The sequence below is a fragment of the Hypanus sabinus genome, chromosome 4 (assembly GCF_030144855.1).
Source record: "Hypanus sabinus isolate sHypSab1 chromosome 4, sHypSab1.hap1, whole genome shotgun sequence".
In the NCBI taxonomy this organism is placed as follows: domain Eukaryota; kingdom Metazoa; phylum Chordata; class Chondrichthyes; order Myliobatiformes; family Dasyatidae; genus Hypanus; species Hypanus sabinus.
This window is the reverse complement of record NC_082709.1, coordinates 70,960,166-70,980,442: the sequence shown is the minus strand read 5'-3', so window position 1 is coordinate 70,980,442 and position 20,277 is coordinate 70,960,166. Positions and strand designations below refer to the sequence as shown.

The window sequence follows — 20,277 nt, the reverse complement described above, 5'->3', positions numbered from 1 at the left end:
TTTAAAAATAGGGAGATTTTATTGCTACTGTACCTGGAACACTGCACAGTTTTAGACCCCTTGCCTGTAAAATGATATAGAAACATTGGAGACAGCACAAAGGAGATTCACCTGGCTAACACCTGGGATGAAAAGGATTGGGTAGACTGCATTTGGAATATTGTGAGCAATTTTGGGCCCCATGTCTGAGGAAGGATATACGGGCTCTGGAGAGGGTTCACAGGACATTTACAAGAGTGATCCTGGGAATGAAATGCTTAACATATGAGTAGTATTGGATGGCTCCACACCTTGTATCTTATGGAGTTCAGAAGAATGGGCGGTGGGAGGAGAAATCTTCTTGAAATGTGCTGGATACTGAATGGTCTCCATAGGGTAGATGTGGAGAGAATGTTTGTATTACTGGGAGAGTCTAGGATCTGTGATAAGAAGGTATTTCTTCAGCTTGTGAATCTGTGAAATTTGTTGCCACAGTGGACTGGGGAGGTCAAGTCATTGGATGCATTTAAGGCAGTGATTGAAAGATTCTTGATTGATAAGAGAGTTAAAGGTTACAGGGAAAAGGTGGGACAATGGAGTTAAAACAAATTTAACCATGATGGAATGGCAAAGCAGACACAATGGGCTGAATCTCCTAATTCTGCTCCTATATCTAATGGTCCTACCACGAGAGACCAAGTAATTTGAGCCTGTACACCATCAGACCATAAGATATAGAAGCAGAATTACTTGACCAGTCAAGAATCTATCAACCTCTACCTTAAATATACATAATGATCTGGCTGCCACAGGTGCCTGTGCCAAAGAATTCCACAGATGCACCTCTCTCTGGTTAAAGAAATTCCTAATCATTTCTATTCTAAAAGGATGCCCCTCTATTCTGAGGCTGTGTCTTCTGGTCTTAGACTCTCCCACCATAGGAAAAATACTCTCCACATCCACTCTATCAAGGCCTTTCACCATTCGATAGGTTTCAATGAGGTCACTCTTCATTCTTCTGAATTCTAGTGAATACAGGCCCAGAACCATCAGATGCTCTTCATATGACAAGCCATTCAATCCCGGAGTCATTTTAGTGAGCCTCCTTTGAACCCGCTCCAGTTTCAGCATATCCTGTCTATGATAAGGGGCCCAAGCCTGCTCACAATACTCCAAGTGAGGCCTCACCAGTGCTTTATAAAGCCTCAACATTATATCCATACTTTTACATTCTATTCCTCTTGAAATGAACGCTAACATTGCATTTGCCTTCTTCACCACAGACTCGACCTGCAAATTAACCTTAGGGAATCTTGCACAAGGACTTCCAAGTCCCCTTGTGCCTTGGTTTTTGTAATTTCTCTCCATTTAGAAAATAGTCAACCCTTTCATTTCTTCTAACATACTGCATGACTGTTCACTTCCCACCACTGTGTTCCATCTGCCAATTCTTTGTCCATTCTCCTAATCTTTCTGCCCTTCTGCAGCCTATCTAATTCCTCAAAAATTATCTGCCCCTCCACTTTTCATCATAACATCTGCAAACTTTGCAACAAAGCCATCAATTTCATCATCCAAATCATCGATATATAACGTAAAAATAATTGGTCCCAACACAGATCCCTGTGGAACACCACTGGTCATTGGCAGTCAGTCTGAAAAGGCTCCCTTTACTCCAACTGTTTGCCTCCTGCCAATCAGCCACTGCTTTACTCATGCCAGAATCTGTCCTGTAATACCATGGGCTTGTAGCTTGTTAAGCAACCTCATGTGTGGCATCTTGTCAAATGCCTTCTGAAAATCCATGTACACATCAACCGATTCTCCTTTGTCTATCCTGCTTGTTACTTCTTCAAAGAATTCCAACGGATCTGTCAAGCAAGATTTTCCGGTAAGGAAACCACGCTGACTATGGCCAATCTTATCATGTGCCTCCAAATACCCTGTGACATCATCCTTATCAATCTACTCCAACATCTTCCCGACCACTGAGGTCAAATTAACTGGCCTCACCCTTCTTGAAGAGTGGAGTAACACTTGAAATTTTCCAGTCTTCCAGAACCATTCCAGAATCTAGTGATTCTTGAAAGTTCATTACTAATGCCTCCACAATCTCTTCAGCCCCCTCTTTCAGAGTTCTGGGCTGTACACCATCCAGTCCAGGTGACTTAGCTGCCTTCAGACCTTTTAAGTTTCTGAAGAATCTACTATCTAGTTATGGAAACTTCACATACTTCATGCCTCCTGATACCTGGAACTTTCACCATACTGCTAGTGTCTTCCACAGTGAAGACTGATGCAAAAACATCTTGAAGTTTAGAAGAATGAGGAGTGATGTTATTAAAACACATAGGATCCTAAGGGGGTCTTGACAGAATAGATGTTGGGATGTTTCCAATAGTGAGAGAGTCACGGATGAGGGGCAAAGCTGCAAGGGCCAGTCATTTAAAAGTGAGGTGTGTGGAAATCTCTACTTGTAGATGGTGGTGAATTTCTGGAATTCTCTGCCCTGGTAGGTCATGAAAGCTGGATCATTAGTAGTATTGGAAGTGGAGGTGGTAAATAACCTGCAGATCTAGGAAAGGACGAGTATGGTGAAATGACACAGAGCAGGATTTCAAGCCAGCACAGATCAGCCATGGTTACATTAAGTGATGGGGCAGGCTTGGAAAGTTCTGATAAGCCGACCCCTCATTGTGTCATGGAGTCACAAAGTTATATTGCATAGAAAGACGCCATTTGTCTCAGCTTGCCCATGCTGACCAAGCTACCTAATTGAGCTAGTTCCTTTTCCTGCCTTTGGCCCAGATCTCTCTAAACCTTTCCTGTGCACATACGGAAAGCCTTTCAAACATTGTAATCTTACCCACTCATCTCTACCACCTTCTCTGGCAGCTCGTTCCACCCACCTGCTAGGAGAAAAACATGCCCCTTAGGTTCCCTTTAAACCTTTCCCTCTCATCTTAACCACTCTGGCATAGCAGTTAGCACGGCACTATTACAACTCGGGGCATTGGAGTCCAAGGGTCCTCTCGAAGGAGTCTGTACATCCTCTCCGTGGAATCTTTGGGTTTTCTCCAGGTGCTCCAGTTTCCTCCCACAGTCCAAAAATATACTGATTAATAGGTTAATTGGTCATTGTCAATTATCTTGTGATTAGGTCAGGGATAAATCAGGGGTTGCTGGGCAGTTCGGCACAAAGGGATGGAGGGGGCTGGCTCCGCACTGTACCTCAAGATAGATAAATAAATAGAATTAAATTAAATTTGCGTCCTCTAGTTTTAAACTGCACTGCCCTGGGAAAAGCCTGCTCCTATTTTCCTGTGTTATTTCAAACTCACGGAACCCTGCTCTGACAGTGTACATGACAGACCTTTGGTAGTATGGTTCAGCCACACAAACAGTGCTTGGACTAAACATCTCTCTCCCCCTGTTTCATTATGGGTTTGACCTCTGTCAAACTGGCGCTGTACTAGGTTGGAAATAGCTTGCCCAAGAGTCCTGAGGTTATCATTTCATTCTGTTGCAGCATCTGGGACACATAAAGAATGCTAATATAAAAAAACACACCAAAATATTTTGCTGTTGCATGAGGGAGAGAAGCTGCATATGACACAGCAGTGTGTGTGTGTGAGAGAGAGAGAGATAGAGAGAGAAGATAGGAATGCGAGGATGAATTTGTGTGTGTTTGTGTGGTGAGGAGTGTACACACCTGTGGGAATGAGGGTGAGAGTGAGACCGTGTGTGGGGTATTGTGAGCTTGTGTGTGTATCATCATGAGTGTATAAGAGAAGTAGGGTGGGTGGGACACTGGTACTCCATTGTCAAACCACTTCTATCTTGGTTGTATTGACAGTCAGCCCCATCCTGCTGTACGCTCTCACCACCAAAGTAAGGCCAGTCTGCAGATCTTCCGGAGTATGGGCCACAAGAGCACAGTCATCTGCATACTGCAGCTCCAGGACCCACTCTCTATGGAGTTTGGTGGTTGTGTGGAGCTTTCTGATGTTAAAGAGGTTGCCATCTAATCTGACGTCCACTGCCACACCGCTGCTGTCTTCAATCTCGTTGTGGAGAAGCTTGGTAACACACAGGAGGAAGATGTTAAAGAGCACTGGCACCAGCACACACCCCTGTGTACAAGGAAGGGCTTGGGCTCTTGTCCTCCTATGGTCACCCGAGCAGTCATCTCATCGTGGAACTGGCGGAGGATGTTAACAAGTTTAACCAGTGTCCCACTCACTCTACCTGCCTTCACTGTTGGTGATGAAAAGCTGTCAGTAGTGCCATCTTTCAAATATCTGAGGAGCATTCTCTCTGAGGATAGCAACATTAACAACGACATCCAGAGCCGCATTAAACAGGCATCAGCTGCTTTTTGGAGACTTCGGCGTAGAGTCTTTCAGAACAAGAGCCTTCATCCCTCCACAAAGGGTGCTGTATACCAAGCAGTCTGTGCCACCACCCTCCTTTATGACTGTGAAGCCTGGGTAACCTACAGCCGTCACATCAAATCCTTGGAGCGCTTCCACATCAGCTGCCTTCAGCGCATCCTGGGAATTACTTGGGGTGAGTGGGTGCCTCACACTGAAATACTTGTAAAGACCAACTACAGAAGTATTGAGCCCATGATCACCCAGCGTCAGCTGCAGTGGCTGGGGCACGTTATAAGGATGCCCCCATGTCGGCTACCCCGCAGAGTGTTATACGGCCAGCTACATCATGGTCGACGCTCAGCTGGAGGCCGAAGAAGCGCTATAAGGATCAGATGAAGAACGCTTTAAGGAAGTGCAAGATCAGACCTGAGGACCTGGAGGATGTTGCTGCTGACCGTAACACTTGGCGACAGCTGTGTAGGGATGGGGTTCGTATTCTGGAAATGGAAAGAACAAGCAGAAGACAGCAGAAGAGAGCCAGGAGAAATGCAGCCATGGTTGCCATCACTACCACCACTACCACATATACACGTCCCACCTGCAACAGAGCTTGTTGGTCCAGGATAGGACTGTATAGTCATCAAAGATCTCACCATTAAAGGAGTGGACACCATCATCAGATTTCGATGGACAACCGAAGAAGATAAGAGAAGTGCATGAGAATTATTGTGCATTTGTGAGCATATTTGAGTGTGTATGTGTGTGGGTTGTGAATGTGAGCTGTAGCTCATGAAGTGGCCACAGAGTGTATCTTCGATACTCATGCTTGTTAATGCAAATATCTAACCAGCCAATCATGTGGCAGCAACTCAATGTATAAAAGCATGTAGATATGGTCAAGAGGTTCAGTTGTTGTTTAGATGAACATCAGAGTGGTGAAGAAATGTGACCTAAGTGATGTAGAATGATTATTGAATGAAATATCACTAAGAGTCCTCATCCTACTCCTGTGGTTGCTTCTTGAGGGAACTCTGCAACTGGTCCCATTCATCTACCCTTTTCCAACAGCAATACCAATATTCCTTCTTGATTATTGCATACACATTGGAAAGTGGGTACTGAATCTGCTTTCATCACCTGTCTAGGTCATGCATTTCAGAATATAATAATTTACTAAACTAAAAGAATTCTCCACATGTTGCCCCTGGTTCTTCAACTGATCACCTTAAGCTCACCCTCTCCCACCAGAAAATTTCTTCTGATTTAATCAAGATCTTTCAAAGCTTTGGTTCCCTTGTGTTGTGTCCCTTGGCTCTCTGACAACATCTGCTTACTACAACCAGCATTAAAACCCCTGATACCCTTCCTTCAGCACCCAAAACAATGGAAGTACTCAGTAGTTAAGCAGCATATGCAATGAGAGAAACAAGGTTGCTGTTCAATTTGATGAATTTCCACAAGAACGGAGAGATTCAGTGAAGCAGCATGTTGCAGACAAGGGGAAAGGATAGGGAAACCTAGAAGCCAAGAGAAAATGGATTATACATAATGAATGTAAAAGGAAATTTGACACCAAATGGAAGTATATAAAATTATGTGGGACATAGATAGGGCAGATAATTAGAGTCTGTTTCCCAAGGTAGAATTATCAAATACCAGAGCGTATAGGTTCAAGGCGAGAAGGGGGAAGTTTAAAGGAGAGTTACAAGACAAGTTCTATATCAGTAAGACAAAGGAGATGGTGATGGACCTTTGGAAGACTAAGTCTGCACTACTCCCTGTTACTATTGATGGTGAGGATGTGGATGTGGTGAGGATCTACAAGTACCTGGGGGTGCACCTGGATGATAGATTTGAGTGGAGCACCAACACAGAGGCTGTGTACAAGAAGGGCCAGAGTCACCCCTACTTCCTGAGGTCCTTTGGAGTATGCAAGCCTCTCCTTCAGATGTTCTACCACTCTGTTATCGTCTGTACGATTTTCTATGCAGTGGTGAGCTGGGGCAATGGCATCAACACGGGTGATGCCAACAGCTCAATAAACTGATTAGAAAGGTTGGCTCTGTTATAGGAGTCAAGCTGGACACTCTTAAGGCTGTGGTAGAACAAAGGACCCTAGTAATTCTGAACAATATTTCTCACCCTCTGCATGCCACCTTGGCTGAACAGAGGAGCAATTTCAGACTAAGACAACAGCACTGCTCCAAAGAGCGCTATATGAAGTAATTCTTACCCTTAGCCTTTAGGCTCTGTAATGAGTCAACCTATAGCCAGGGAAGTGATGACCCCCTCCTGTCAGATTGTTTGAGGCAACTTATTTTTTTACTCTTTCTTACTTCTCTTCTACTATTTGCCTATCTGTATATCTGCGATCTTGTAATGCTACTGTGACATTGGGATGGGCTGCCAGGAGAAATGATGGAAGCAGATACATTTGTGGAGTTTATGTCACCTTTTGATCAGCACATGAATATGCAGGGGGTGGAGGCATATACACCAGATGCAGGCAGGTAGGATTAGTTTGATTTGTAGGAGGTAGATGACACAAAGGTTGGTGGAGATGCAGGAAAGCTGTTTAAGCCTCCAGCAGAATATAGATCAGACTGAAAATTGCACAAGGTGGAATTTAATCCCAACAAGTGTGAGGTAAGGCAGACAAGAATGGGACATAAACAGTAAATGGTATTGTGCAAGGAACAGAGGGTCCTTGGGGTTCAAGTCCATAGTTCCCTGAAAATGAAAATCTACAAGATGGTGAAGAAGACATGTGGTATGCTTGCCTTCATAGGTCGGGGGATAGAAAATAAAAAATCGGTATTTTCTTTTGCTACTTTACATAATACTGTGTAGGTTGCCTGTGGAGAATTCTGCACAGTTCTGGTTGTAACTATATAGGAAGGATGTGGTTGCACTGGAGAGAGAGCAGAGGAGATTCACAAAGGTTTGCCTGGATTGGAGGGCTTTAGTTGCGGGGAGAGAATGATAACTCAGCTTGTTTTCCCTGAAGCAAAAGTGGCTGAGGGCATCTTGATAGAAGTATGTACAATTATTAGAGGAATAGATAGGGTAGGTAGTCAAAATCTCTTTCCCATGAGAGAGGTATCAAAATCAAGAAAACATAGGTTTAACGTGAGAGTTAGGTGTTTAAAGTGAGAGCTTGAAGTTTAAGGTGAAAGCTGAGGGGTTAAGGTGAGAACTAGGGGTTTAAGGTAAGAGCTAGGGTTTAAAGGGAGAGCTAGAAGTTAAGGTGAGAGCTAGGGTTTTAAGGTGAGAGCTAGGGTTTTAAGGTGAGAGCTAGGGATTTAAGGTGAGGGGTAGGGGTTTAAGGTGAGAGGAAGGGGTTTAAGGTGAGAGCTAGGGGTTAAGGTGAGAGCTAGGGTTTTAAAGTGAGAGGTAGGGGTATTAAAGTTTAAGGTGAGAGGTGGGGGGGGTTAAGGTAAGAGGTAAGGGTTTAAGTGAAAGTTAGGGGTTTAAGGTTAGAGGCAGAGATTTACGGTGAGAACTAGAATAAGATGAAACAGTATAAAACACAGAATAAAATGTAAAATCTACAAAAGAGTGCAGAGCAGGTAAGCAGTAAAGTGCAAGATCATACAAAGGTAAATATCCCCGAATCTCTCTGTTCCTGCTCCCACTTGAAAACTCTTACTCCCTGTCCTGTGGATGTGGAACCAGGAATTCCACAGACTGTTGACCAAAGGTTTGGTTCACAGAACTTTAAAGCAAAATTGAGCAGAGGCCAAGCAGTCATTATGAAGAGTTTGAGGCAGCAGTGTGTGATATCCTCACATTGTACATTATTTTGATAGCCTTTTCTCTTACCTACCACCAATCAGCATCAAAACATTGGATGCAGAGCGAAAAAAAAAATCACTTCAGTGAACATTTCAGTACAAGGGAGTATTACATGAAACTGGAATAACCGATATCACCTCATTTCAAATCAATTGTTTGGTCTGTCTCAAAGGGTTAAACAGTTTCTCCTCTTAAACGGCTACTTTTTCCTTCGTGGTCTGACAATCAAGTCCATTGATCTCACTGAAAAGTGTCTGCTGAATGCTGCTAAACAGGGACTTCTGCCTACTGACCTGCATCATTAGGGAAGGAGGCCTATACTAGATTGCCTATTGTAATGATGCATTCTCCTACAACTGAGAAATAAGAGCCCCAGTGCTTTGAAACAGTGCTGTCTGAATAGAGAACTAATGATAATAGGATCTTCCCACCATCCTTGGCTGAAGCACTCTGATCGTAAATTATAGTGGGATCTTATTTTTATCTCAAGCTTTCTTTATTCCACCTGCTAATGCTCACATTAAAGACTAACCCTTTCAGTACTGGATGTTATTACCATATCTGGTCACGTTAGTTAAGCCTTGACCTTGAGCCAGGCATAATTCCAAAGAGTTCAAACCACAACCAAGGGCAGTGGTGCACTGCATGTCAGAGGGAGCTCCAGAAAAACTTTCTGGAGGTATGGTCTTTCACATCAGGAAGAATCAAACTAGAATCATTTGGCATGACATTGAATAAAAACAGCAGAGTTCTCAGTCGCGACTTTCCGAAAATTTATTTCTCAACCAACAATGCTAATAAAACCAACCACCTCATCAATTATCACTTGCTAGGGCCAAATTACCTTTTGAATTTTTTATAAACAACAGAAAATCTGCAGATGTTGGAAATCGAAGTAGTACACGCAAAATGCTGGAGGAGCTCTGCAGGCCAGGCAGCATCTATGAAAAGGAGTAAGCAGTCGATGTTTCAGGCCGAGACCCTTCAGCAGGACTAGTGAAGGGTCTTGTCCCAAAACGTTGACTGTTTACTCTTTTCCATAGATGCCCCCTGGTCTGCTGAGTTCCTCCAGCATTTTGTGTTGAATTTTTTACATGACATTTCCAACTGTACTCTACAAAGTCTTGATCAGTTGCAACAAGATGCCTTCAGATCAGGAAAGGTGGTCTGGATATGTAATTGTTTTCGTTTCAAGGAAAAAAATTAAATGCAGTAATAATTTCCACCAAGGACACCTCCAACACGGTGAGTTCCGCTTCTAAACTTAGATTGTACAAAGTTCTAATTTCACTAATAACTTTTGTTTTAATATAACACAATTGCATTGTCACAGCTTGAACACTGAACATTCTGCGAGGTACATACTGGCTCAGGTTTGATGCTGGACCCATTGTTACTGTTTTAATAATACTCATGTAGTGCCCTGTCATGGTTGGTGGTAGAGGCTGATACATTAGGGACAGTTAAGAAACTCTTAGACGGACACATGGATGATAGAAAAATGGAGGCCTTTGAAGGAGGGAAGAGTTAGATTGATCTTAGAATAGGCTAAAAGATGGGCACAACGTTGTGGGCTGCAGGGCCTGTGCTGTGCTGTACTGCTCCGTGTTCTAAATTCAAATGAAGTGTTTTGGCTCCTTCCACTATCACAGCTTTCTAACCTGAAAATGACTCATTTATTCCCGTTTTTCTTTTAAGTTCTCAATTTGTACCAGTATGTAACTCATAACCCCACATGTCCTTGTTTAATACTCTCTCGTGTTGCACCGGATCAGTATGCCAGTGCTATTTTCCAAATAGAACAGCACCGGAGCAACGCAGAGCGTTGAGCAGCATCTGTGGGTGTAAAGGAATTACCGACTTCTGATTGAGACGTTCACAATTTCTCCCCACTCACACATGATGCTTGACCTATTAAGTTCCTCCAGAAGTTTGTTTTTTGCTTCACTTTCCAGCACTTGCAGACCCTTGTGTCATTAGTTACCACTTCCTAAATGACATGGTCCAGTATTTTCCTTATGGTCAATGCCAGTTCAACCGGCCAAACTAAAGATGCATTATTTCTCTTTCCACAAATGCTGGTTGAACAGCTGAATGTTTCCTACATTTTCTGTTTTTAGGCCGAATTAGGCAATTCAGTACATCTAGACTGCTCTGGTATTGCATTATGGCTGATTTATTCTCCTGTTCAACCCATTTCTCCTGTCTTCTCTGCGTAATCTTTGACACCCTGACCAAGCAAGAACCTAACATCCTTCACTTTAAATATACCCAATGAACTGGTCTCCACATTCTGTGGCAATAAGTTCCATAGATTCACCACCCTATGGCTAAGGAAATTGCTCCTCTGTTATAAAGGATTGTCTACGTATTCTGAGGCTGTGTCCTTTGGTCCAAAACTCCTCTACTTTTGGAAACATTTTCTGAATCTTTACTCTATGCACTCTATATAGGCTTTTCAATATTCAATAGATTTCAGTAAAATAACCCCTGATTCTACCAAAGTTCAGCAAGTTCAGGCCCAGAGGCATCAAACACTCTTCATATGTTTCAAATCTGGACTCTATTTCCCTATTTTCACCTCACCTTCTTTTCTTGCTTTAGCATATAAACTTACCATTCAGCTCCTCAGATCCATGCTGGCTTACATCAGTCCTATTCTCCTATAGTCCTGTGACTTATTCGCTCATAGAGACTCCCTCACCCCCATCCTCACCACCCTTTATTAATCTGACTGTAAACTACACTAAGAGTAACTTACACAGGTAACTAATCGACCTGCTCATCTTTAGGATGTGAAAGGAAACCAGAGCACCTGGAGGAAACCCACGCAGTCGCCAGGATAACTAGCAAACTCCACACAGGCAGCACAGGCCATCAGGATTAAGCTGGGTCGCTGGTAAGGCAGTGACACCACCCAGTATCCCCCTAGTGGGATTCCATTCCAGACTGCAGGGAGTGGGCTTGAATCTGCGGAATTCTGGACAACGGCAGCCAGTATGTTCACCAGCTCCACAGCCTATCAACATACTATCATCAGGTGAGGGGCTGAAAGGTGCTGTTTTTCCAAAGGGCCTGGGTGCCCTTTGCATATAAATGCTGGAAGCTACCGTAAAGAACCCTCTCACCCCGGGCACTCTCTCTTCTTCCCCTTCCCACTGGGCAGAAGATACTAAACCCAGAGAGCATGCACCACCAGGCTCAAGGACAGGTTCTGTCCTGGTGCTGAAGGATAAAGGATTGGACTTTATCATCCATTTCATCATGTACCCTTACTGTCTGCCCCCACGGCCCATTCTCTGTGACTATAACACTTTATTCTGCATTCTGTTATTGTTTTTCCCTTGGTCTACTTATTTTTTGATGAGGTCTATTGGACGGCATGCAAAACTAAGTTTTTCACTGGACCTCGTTACATGCAACAACAATAAACCATTTATCGATTACAAGTACGGTGAGCAATTAGTAAGGTAAACATTATGTTGGCCTTGATTGTGAGAGAATTTGAGTACAAGAGAGGATATCAAGACACAAGAGACTATATATGCTGTAATCTGGAGCATCAAATAAGATACTGGATGAACTCAACAGTCGGGCTGTATCTCTGGCAGGAATGGTCACTTGACATTTCAGGTTGAATCCCTTCCGGACCAAGTGTGGATGTGTCTTATTTCAGTGGTATAAAGGCCAAGTGAGATCTCAAAAAAAATACACTTACAATGGAGGGAGTGCAGCAAACATCTGATAGGTTCCTGGAAGAGGGGGAGATGCTGTGTGACAACCAATTAAGCACATTAGGCCGAACTCGCCTGAACTTAGGGGAGGTGATCTCACTGATATGTGCAATATTCCTGCTGGTCTTGACAGGGTAGATGGAGGAATGATGATTCTCCGGGATAGGTTCTCCAGAATCAAGGGTCAACAGTCTCAAAATGAAGGGTTGGTCATTCAACATTGAAATGAGGAGAATTTTCATGAAGCTTTGCAATTCTCAGCGTTGCAAAAATTCAGCAACTGGACGTATTCAGGACAGTCACCAATCGACCCTTATACTGTATGTTAAGAGACGGAAGGGATAGGAGATTATTGGAGGAAAGAGGCACTAATATAAAAGATTTTCCACAATCATATCAGATGGCAAACAGGCACAAGAGGCTGCTCCTGCTCTTTATGCAGAGAGAATGGGAAGGTCTTTTAAATTTGTCAAGGATCTCAAAAGAAGCGGCTGTGAATGAAAACTCAGTCAGTGTTAGTATGAAACAGGCCACTACTGCCAATACATCCTTTATAGCTCATACACAGCCGAATGATGCATGACCCTGCCTTTCCTCCCCTCCCCCCCACCAACCCTGCTCCTGACAAGGAGTGGTCAGAGGCAACAGCTAATTTAAGAGATCAGCTGAGTCAAGCTTTGGACTTACTGCATTAAGCCACTGCGAGAGTTCTATAAACAACCAAAGTCTAGTTGTCATTCCTCGCAGTCTAAACTGTGTGAAGGAACACCAGGAGCATTTCTTCCCCGCTAAGACATGACCCAGTTGTTCAAATGGTCTTGAGTTTTGCCAATGTTAAAATGAATTGCACCTTCACGTTGGATTGCTACCTGTACTTAACTTCATGGCCTTGAGAGCTCAGCATCCTTTGCATTGAATGTGCTGCCTTGAGCAAGGGGCACAAACAGGAGCTTGGAATAATATCAAGATAGAGCGGGTGTTGTGCAGATGTTTCTAATAGTGGGAGAATCTAGGACCAGAGTGCACAGCTTCAGAATAGAAGGGCTTCCCTTAAGAAAAGAGAAGAGGAGGAATTTCTTTAGCCAGAGGGTGGTGAATCTGTGGAATTTATTGCCACAGGTGTTGTGGAAGTCAAGTCACTGGGTATATTTAAAGCAAAGATTGATAGGTTCTTGATTAATAAGGCTACAGGTTACAGGGAGAAGACTGGAGAATGGAATTAAGAGGCAAAATTAATCAGCCATGATGGAATGATGAGACTTTATGAGACAAGTGGCCTAATTCTGTTCCTATCTCTTCTTGTCTTAAAGTCTACTAAACATTACTATCAGTTGCAGACATCTTAAATCAAAGAAAAAGGCTTTGAACACCTGGGTATGTAATAATACGCTTAAATGCCATCTTAAGAACAGTTCAAAGTGAATTTCTCTGGCGCAAGAGTATTATCTTCTGCCATTCAGGAGGACTTGCCAGTGTGTGGGGACTCATTGCCAACACGAACAAGGAGAGTAACGCAAACTCAGTGGCAAAGGGGTCCTGCAAGTCTAACAGCAACGAAGATCCTCTGTCCTGCTGCTGAGGGAGAGTCCCGTTGGTACTGGGCTACTCCTGCTGCACAAACAGGAAGCAGAGGCACCAACAGAAAGTGTGGCTCAAACGTCACATGCCATCATCCACCTTGTGCGCTGTGTCAGGGCTATTAAGGGCAATAGGTTACTTGACAGTGTACCGGTCTCACTTAGATTTTTTGGCCCTTCACGTCGAGATTCATTTGACTTACCCGGTTAGAATCGATCCTCGGTCTCGAGCTGTAGATGGGAGGAGGGATGTTGAAGGCCTGTGGTACCAAGTACTCTTCGGCATCCATCATGTCCTCCAGCTCCTCTTCATCCAGCAAACTCTGGAAGAATTTGCTGTCGCTCGGGCTCGGCAGCTTCATACGATCGTCTCCCTGAAATGGCAAGAGGCACGTGCTTACTCTATGATGCCAGGCCATGAACAAAGGCTAGCCTCAAGATGTGCTGGGAAGTTTGGGGACACACCTAATGCAGGTGAGCAGTCTCTACTGACATCTGCACTGTTGCTTCAGGGAAGGACTGATTACTGAAACCCAAGTATAAACCCAGTCAGTTGCTCGCGTTTAACAAGCGACTGATTAGGCAAACATACTCCACCATCAGCCTTCTCACAGACCCTGTAGAGGGAGTGGGGATGTCCACAAGCCCCAGGGATGGGAAATATGTGTGCTGATCCCATACTAGGCTGACACTAGGCATGGCTGGTGGATCATTGAATTCAACAGAGCCAAACAGCTGCTTTAAGAATGCTTAATTTTCTTCTTTATTTAATTATTGATAATTATTGTAATTGCCTTATGCTGTTTTTCATCTTAATTTCTTTCATAATTGCCTTCTGCAGATTTTAGATATTTTAATTTCTTTCCTTAACTGATTTTAACACCTCCATAGAGTACCCTTAACTATTAAAACCCAGAGAATTTATCTTCTACTAGGTTTGTTCCCAGGCCTGGTTTAGGCAGTGATCTGCTCGAGCTGACTGCCTGCCCCTCTTCCCAGGTTACGTCCGTGCCTGGGAGCTTCTGGAGAATGAGCATGCAGTATGCACAGGTACAACAGAGTATTTCTGCGACTTGTGGGCACACAGGGGCTCAAACCCCTGCCCACCATTGAGCACATCTACACAGAGCTCTGTTACAGGGAAGCAGCACCCATCACTGAGGACCCCACACCAACACCCAGGATATGCTCTCTTCTTTCAGCTTTTATCGGGAAGAAGGTATAGGAGCCTCAGGACCCACACCCTAGGTTGAGGAATAGTTATTACCCCTCAACAATCAGGCTCTTGAATCAGTGGGGATCTCTTCACTCGCCCCATTACTGAACTGTTCCCATAACCTATTGTTTCTCCTTCAAGGACACTTCATCTCATGTTCTTGATCATTATTGCATATTTATTTATTTATTATTGTTTTTCCATTTATATTTGCATTTTGTTGTCAATTGTACACTGGCTGTTTCCCATCCTGTTTGGTGCAGTCTTTCATTAATTTTATTATGTTTCTTCGATGTACTGAATATGCCACAAGAAGATGAATCTCAGGGTTGCATGTGGTAGCACATGTACTTTGGTGACAAACTTACTTTGAACTTTGATAGCGATAACCACATTATCAATTCAAACTGTAAACTGTGTATTGTGAAGTACTGTAATACTGTATTAACATGAGCCTGCAACCAGTGAATAAACCTCTTTGGAAGATGAAATAAAAGAGTTCTGAAAGTGAGACTCGGGGCAAGGCTAGTCCTGGTTTTAGGGCATTTCTGGGAGTCAGAGACTGGGAAAACCCTGGAGTTCACCAGTCAGCTGAAAAGCTGGCTGCAGGTGGTCTTCCATCCACTGGCCATCAGTCTTCTGAACATTCAATGTTGGCCAAGGTTGACCTTCTGCATATCGGAGGAGCCATTTACATTTCTCCTTGGTTACTTCTGGATGTGAACTGTATCAGCTTCTTGGCAACATTTGAGGAATTTTCAGGGTGTGGTTACTTGGGCCCAAGGTATGGATAAAAGGATTTATTTTTAACTGCTGCACCTCACTGATATTGAAAAAAAGAACTTTGCATTCTTTATCAGCATAGTTATTGCTAGAAAATGCACTTTCACCCAGAAGGGTCACAGGCAGTCAAGAGACAGTTAACTCATTCATGGTAACAGACCCAGAATTGGTCAAGGAATCAAGAGAACTCTTTGAGTGGATCTAAACATCTCATAACATCCACTGAAAGGGGTTATTTGGATTATGCATTCATTGGAACAATATCTCAAAGCAGAGTTGGAACTGTTTGGGAGATGTATGACAGCAGTGCTTTAAAGAAAACAACATACATGTTCCTTGATATAACTTGAAGGTTACAAACAAATGTAGCTGGCAGAAACTTTCACTGATGATTAGCTCAGTTAGGTGACAATCCTTTCAAAGTTCCAACTGGCTGTCTCTAATGATCATACTCCTGTTCCCCCACTTTGCTCCATCTGCCTCTCAATAGTTTAATTTCTCTCACTGTCTCTATCTATCATGCCCCTTCTGCCTAGCTCCATGCCTGTTCCCCTCCCCTCACCTGGCACCATCCGTGAGTCATTCTACACTTCCTCTCGGTCCAACAGATACCTCAGACTCCTGTCTCTCCACTCTCTTCTTTATTCTGGACTCCTCACCTCTCTGCTCTCAGCTCTGATGCAGGGTTTTGACCTGAAATGTTGAAAATTCCTTTTCCCCCTGCAAACAATGCTTGACCCTCTCCAGCAGGTTGTTTGCTGGTGTGGGTCAGTTGGGGTCATCGGACTCCTGAGCCATGCTGCAGGGAGTCAAAAGGGTTCTGACCGAGTTGATTGTCTGTCCCTCTTCCAGAGTAATGTTCTTAATGTGTGTCCCTGGAGACATCCTTGGGCACAAAGGGTAATATCTGGGACCTGTGGGCTTAGGAACTCAGGTGGATTCTGGATTCTGGATACTGTGTTATAATTTGAAACTATTGACCGTAAATAGTGTGAATCATGGTATACTGTGGCTTTGTAATAATGTGATGCTATATTCACTGAATAACTTCCTTTGGAAGAGGAAACAAAAACAGGTTGCTTGTTGCATCTTCCAAAGCCCCTTTTGGACCTAGGGGCAGCAAGTATTTGATAACTTCTGCCAGAGTTTATTTTTTGTGTCAGTTCACCGGAGTTAGTTCAACTCAGCAAACAACAGCAGAACCTTAACTACAAGAACAGTAGTTCTCCTGTGATTGTTACTCTGTGCATGCACCAGCAACCCCAGCCACAACTTGCACACACCCCGACTTACTGCCTCGTCCAATGCACACAGCACTGGCCAGTTGCCAAAATGAGAAAACATGAACGAGATTTTCTGTTAATTGCACTCAAGAGGCTTCAAAAATCTTCTGAATGCTATTTTCCTGAATTCATCACAGAAGCCTACTGCCATGTAAACCACAAGACAACTCTGTATATCTTTTAAAAGCTGGTTTCAAGTTAAAGCCAAGTTGGGATTGACACTGCAATTGAAAATGCTGATGACTTTTTCTAATAAACTTACATTCAGCCTTAATAAATGAACTTCTATCGTTTCTGCTCATTAATACTTAAAGTTATTGAGTCATAGAAAAACACAGCATAGAATCAGGCCCCTCAGCTCATCTATTCCATGCTGAAACCAGTTAAATGGCCTTCTCCCATCAACCTGGACCAGGACCAAAGCCCTCCATATCCCTACCATCCATGTACCTATCCAAACTTCTCTTAAATGTTGAAATTGAGCTTGCATGCACCATTTGTGCTGGCAGCTCATTCCACACTCTCATGAACCTCTGAGTGAAGAAGATTCCCCTCAGGTTCCCCTTAAATTTCTTACTTTTCACCCTCATCCCATAACCTCCAGTTGTAGTCCCACCCAACCTCAGTGGAAAAAGCCTGCTTGCAATTACCCTATTTATACTTTTAACTCTGTAAGTCTCTTCTACATTCAAAAGAATACAGTCCTAACTTAATCAATCTTTCCTTATCACTCAGGTCCTCCAGATCTGGTAATATCCTTGTCAATTTTCTCTGTACTCTTTCAACCTTACTTCTATCTTTCCTGTGGGCAGGTGAACAAAACTGCACACAATACTCCAAATTAGGCCTCACCAACATTTTATACAACTTAGCAACATGTTTAAATCAAAATTAGAACTAAACGGTGTATTTGAAACTTTGTGGTGGTCCCTGGAGATATGCTTCTACTGAGAGGAAACTTGTTTGGACGGAGGGACAGTCAGTAGATGCAGAATGGTGTTAATATACACTTGAGTCATGATCTGACTGAAATAGTATATGTATAAAAAGACTCAGTGGCCTATTCCTATGGGCACATCCATTATCACAATAACAACAGACAAAACTGGCGAAGATAGCTCATTTCATTTCCAGGTTTTGGAAAGGGGTGGGGCAGTTTAAAGTTACAGGGAGAAAAAAACCTTTCCTTTCATTGTTGTATTTGGGTTGTGGAACCAGGGAAGGTGAAAGGTGAGAGGTGAAATGTAAAGAGTTCCTACAGGGCTTGCCAGGCAACATCTAGGCAGGAGAATCCACACCCATGAGTTGTGGTCTCAAAGTAAAAGGTTTGCTATTTAGAACCGAAATGAGAAAAAACAAATATTCATTTGAGTAATGTTGAATATTTGAGATTCTGTATCCTGGAGTGGGTATGGTAGTTCAGTTGCTGAGTTCCTTCAGAACAGAACAACACACAAAATAAAGCTGGAGGAACTCAGTGGGTCAGACTGCATCTATGGAGGAAAATGGACAGGAAGCATTTTGGGTCTTCTATGAAGGGTCTCCACCTAAAAGCTCTCCTTCACAGATGCTGCCTGGCCATTGAGTTCGTCAAGATTTTTATTTAGAGCTCTAGGTTCCATCATCTGTGGTCTCATATGCCTTATGATTGAAAGATTTCTGGAGGGTATGGAAAATAACACTAGGAGATGGTGCCAAGGTGAAAGGTTTGCTGTGATCCAAGGTAGTAGAGACCTGAAGTACAGAAATAGGCCCTTCGGCCCCCTAGTCCATGCTGACCATCAAGCAGCCATCTATGCTTCTGTACCTTGGCAATTCAACTGCTCATCTGAATAATTCTTGAATGTTATAAAAATCACTGTTTCCACCACCAATTCAGGTGTTAAGCCCAGGATCTCAATATCTTTTTTGTTGTGTGAACAGTTTTGGGCTCCTCATCTAAGAGAAGATGTGCTGGCATTGGAGAGGGTTCAGAAACGGATGATTGCGGGAATGAAAGGGTTATCATATGAGGAACGTTTGAGGAGTCTTGGTCTGTACTCGCTGAACTTCAGAAGGATAAGGAGGAATCCCATAGAAACCTTTCGAATGTTGAAAGGCCTAGACCGGGGGTCGGCAACCCGCGGCTCCGGAGCCACATGTGGCTCTTTTAGGTCTGTGCTGCGGCTCCCTGTTGCTTTGGGAAATAATTGGTTGTGGCGACCCTTTTCCTGGCACATCCGAACCGACTCACAATAAGATAGCCTACGGGGGTTTGCGAGCACAGAGCTTTGGAGCCTCTGCGCCATGGGGGGGGGGGGGGGCAGGTTGAGGGAGGCTTAAAAGTGAGGCTGAAGATTTCGAATAAAGTTTTTTTCCTTCGACTGCAGTTACCGACTCCGTGTCGTAATTTTAGCGCTGCGTGTAGCACACCGCTACATGGTCAGTATTTAATTAATATGTTTTTTATGTTAGTTTGTTAGTTTTTGAAATGTAAATCTAAATTTGAAGATTATGGTGATCTTGTACAATCTAAATAAGACGTTGTGGCGGGCGACCCATTTCCTGACACATCCGAACCGGCTCACAATTAGCCAGCGTTCAGGCTAAGGGAGATAGCCTACGGGGGTTTGTGAGTACGTGTCTTTTGCAGCATCCGCGCCCATGGGGGGCGGGTTGAGGGAGGCTTAAAAGCAAGGCTGTTTAGTTCGAATAAAGCTATCTTTGACTGCAGTTTACTGACTGCGTGTAGCAACCGCTACAACGTGTTTTTATCGCTGGCTGTCCAGAGGGGAGGTGCTGAAACGCTTTGTCGCGCGTCTGGAAGAAGTGAAAACTTTCCTGGGCAGCAAAGGGCTCACCTTTCCTGAGCTGGAACAGCCAGAGTGGCTGGAAAAGCTACACTTCATGGTAGACATGACAGCGCACCTGAACACGCTGAACACAGCTCTTCAACGGGGTAAGGACGTACAGCCCTGCACATGTTGGGGGATGTTTTGCATTCGAGCGCAAGTTGACGTTGCTTGCCAGAGATTTACAGAAAGGCACATTGTCTCACTTCCCCAATTTGAGAGAGTTCAAACAATGTCACGACATGATAAATTCGGAGTATTTACATTCTGCAATCATCGCAATGCAAACATCGTTTGGGAAACGCTTCTGTGAGTTCAGAGAGGAAAAAAACACATTATCCTTCCCGGTCACTCCCCTAAGCATCGATCCATCCCTACTGAATACGACTGCATTGTCAGGTGTGAGTCAACCTGAAGAAGTATGATAAATATTTTAATTGCGTATTATTTTACGTATATTCATATGTTTTCATTGTTCAGTGAAATAGTCCTTTTATTTTTCAGGTTGACAGCTGGCTGACGTTATTTTTGGTTTGCTGCTGGCGGCAAATTTAAGTTTGGCGTTTTTCATAAATACAAGAAGGACTCAAATAGACGTTGAGTATTTTACTTAAAAGTAACCTTCAACCCAACGTCTTTTTTTCGGAGTTCAAAATGTTTTTGTTGCATGCAGAAATGTAATTTCGTTTTCTCTGCAGGAGTT

The 20,277-nt window shown here is 43.5% G+C and overlaps 1 protein-coding gene across 9 annotated transcripts in view; it reads right to left on the bottom strand.

The window, feature by feature from the left end:
* Positions 1 to 20,277, bottom strand: part of LOC132392867 (receptor tyrosine-protein kinase erbB-4-like) — a 942,732-nt gene that overhangs the window by 80,979 nt on the left and 841,476 nt on the right. For all 9 annotated transcript variants that reach the window (XR_009511679.1, XM_059967363.1, XM_059967364.1 and 6 more), the window contains exon 25: positions 13,665 to 13,835. Coding sequence is in view for 8 of the 9 variants with exons in the window: in XM_059967363.1 (XP_059823346.1) it covers positions 13,665 to 13,835 (171 nt within the window). In the remaining variant the exon portion in view is untranslated. The remainder of the gene's footprint in view (positions 1 to 13,664; positions 13,836 to 20,277) is intronic.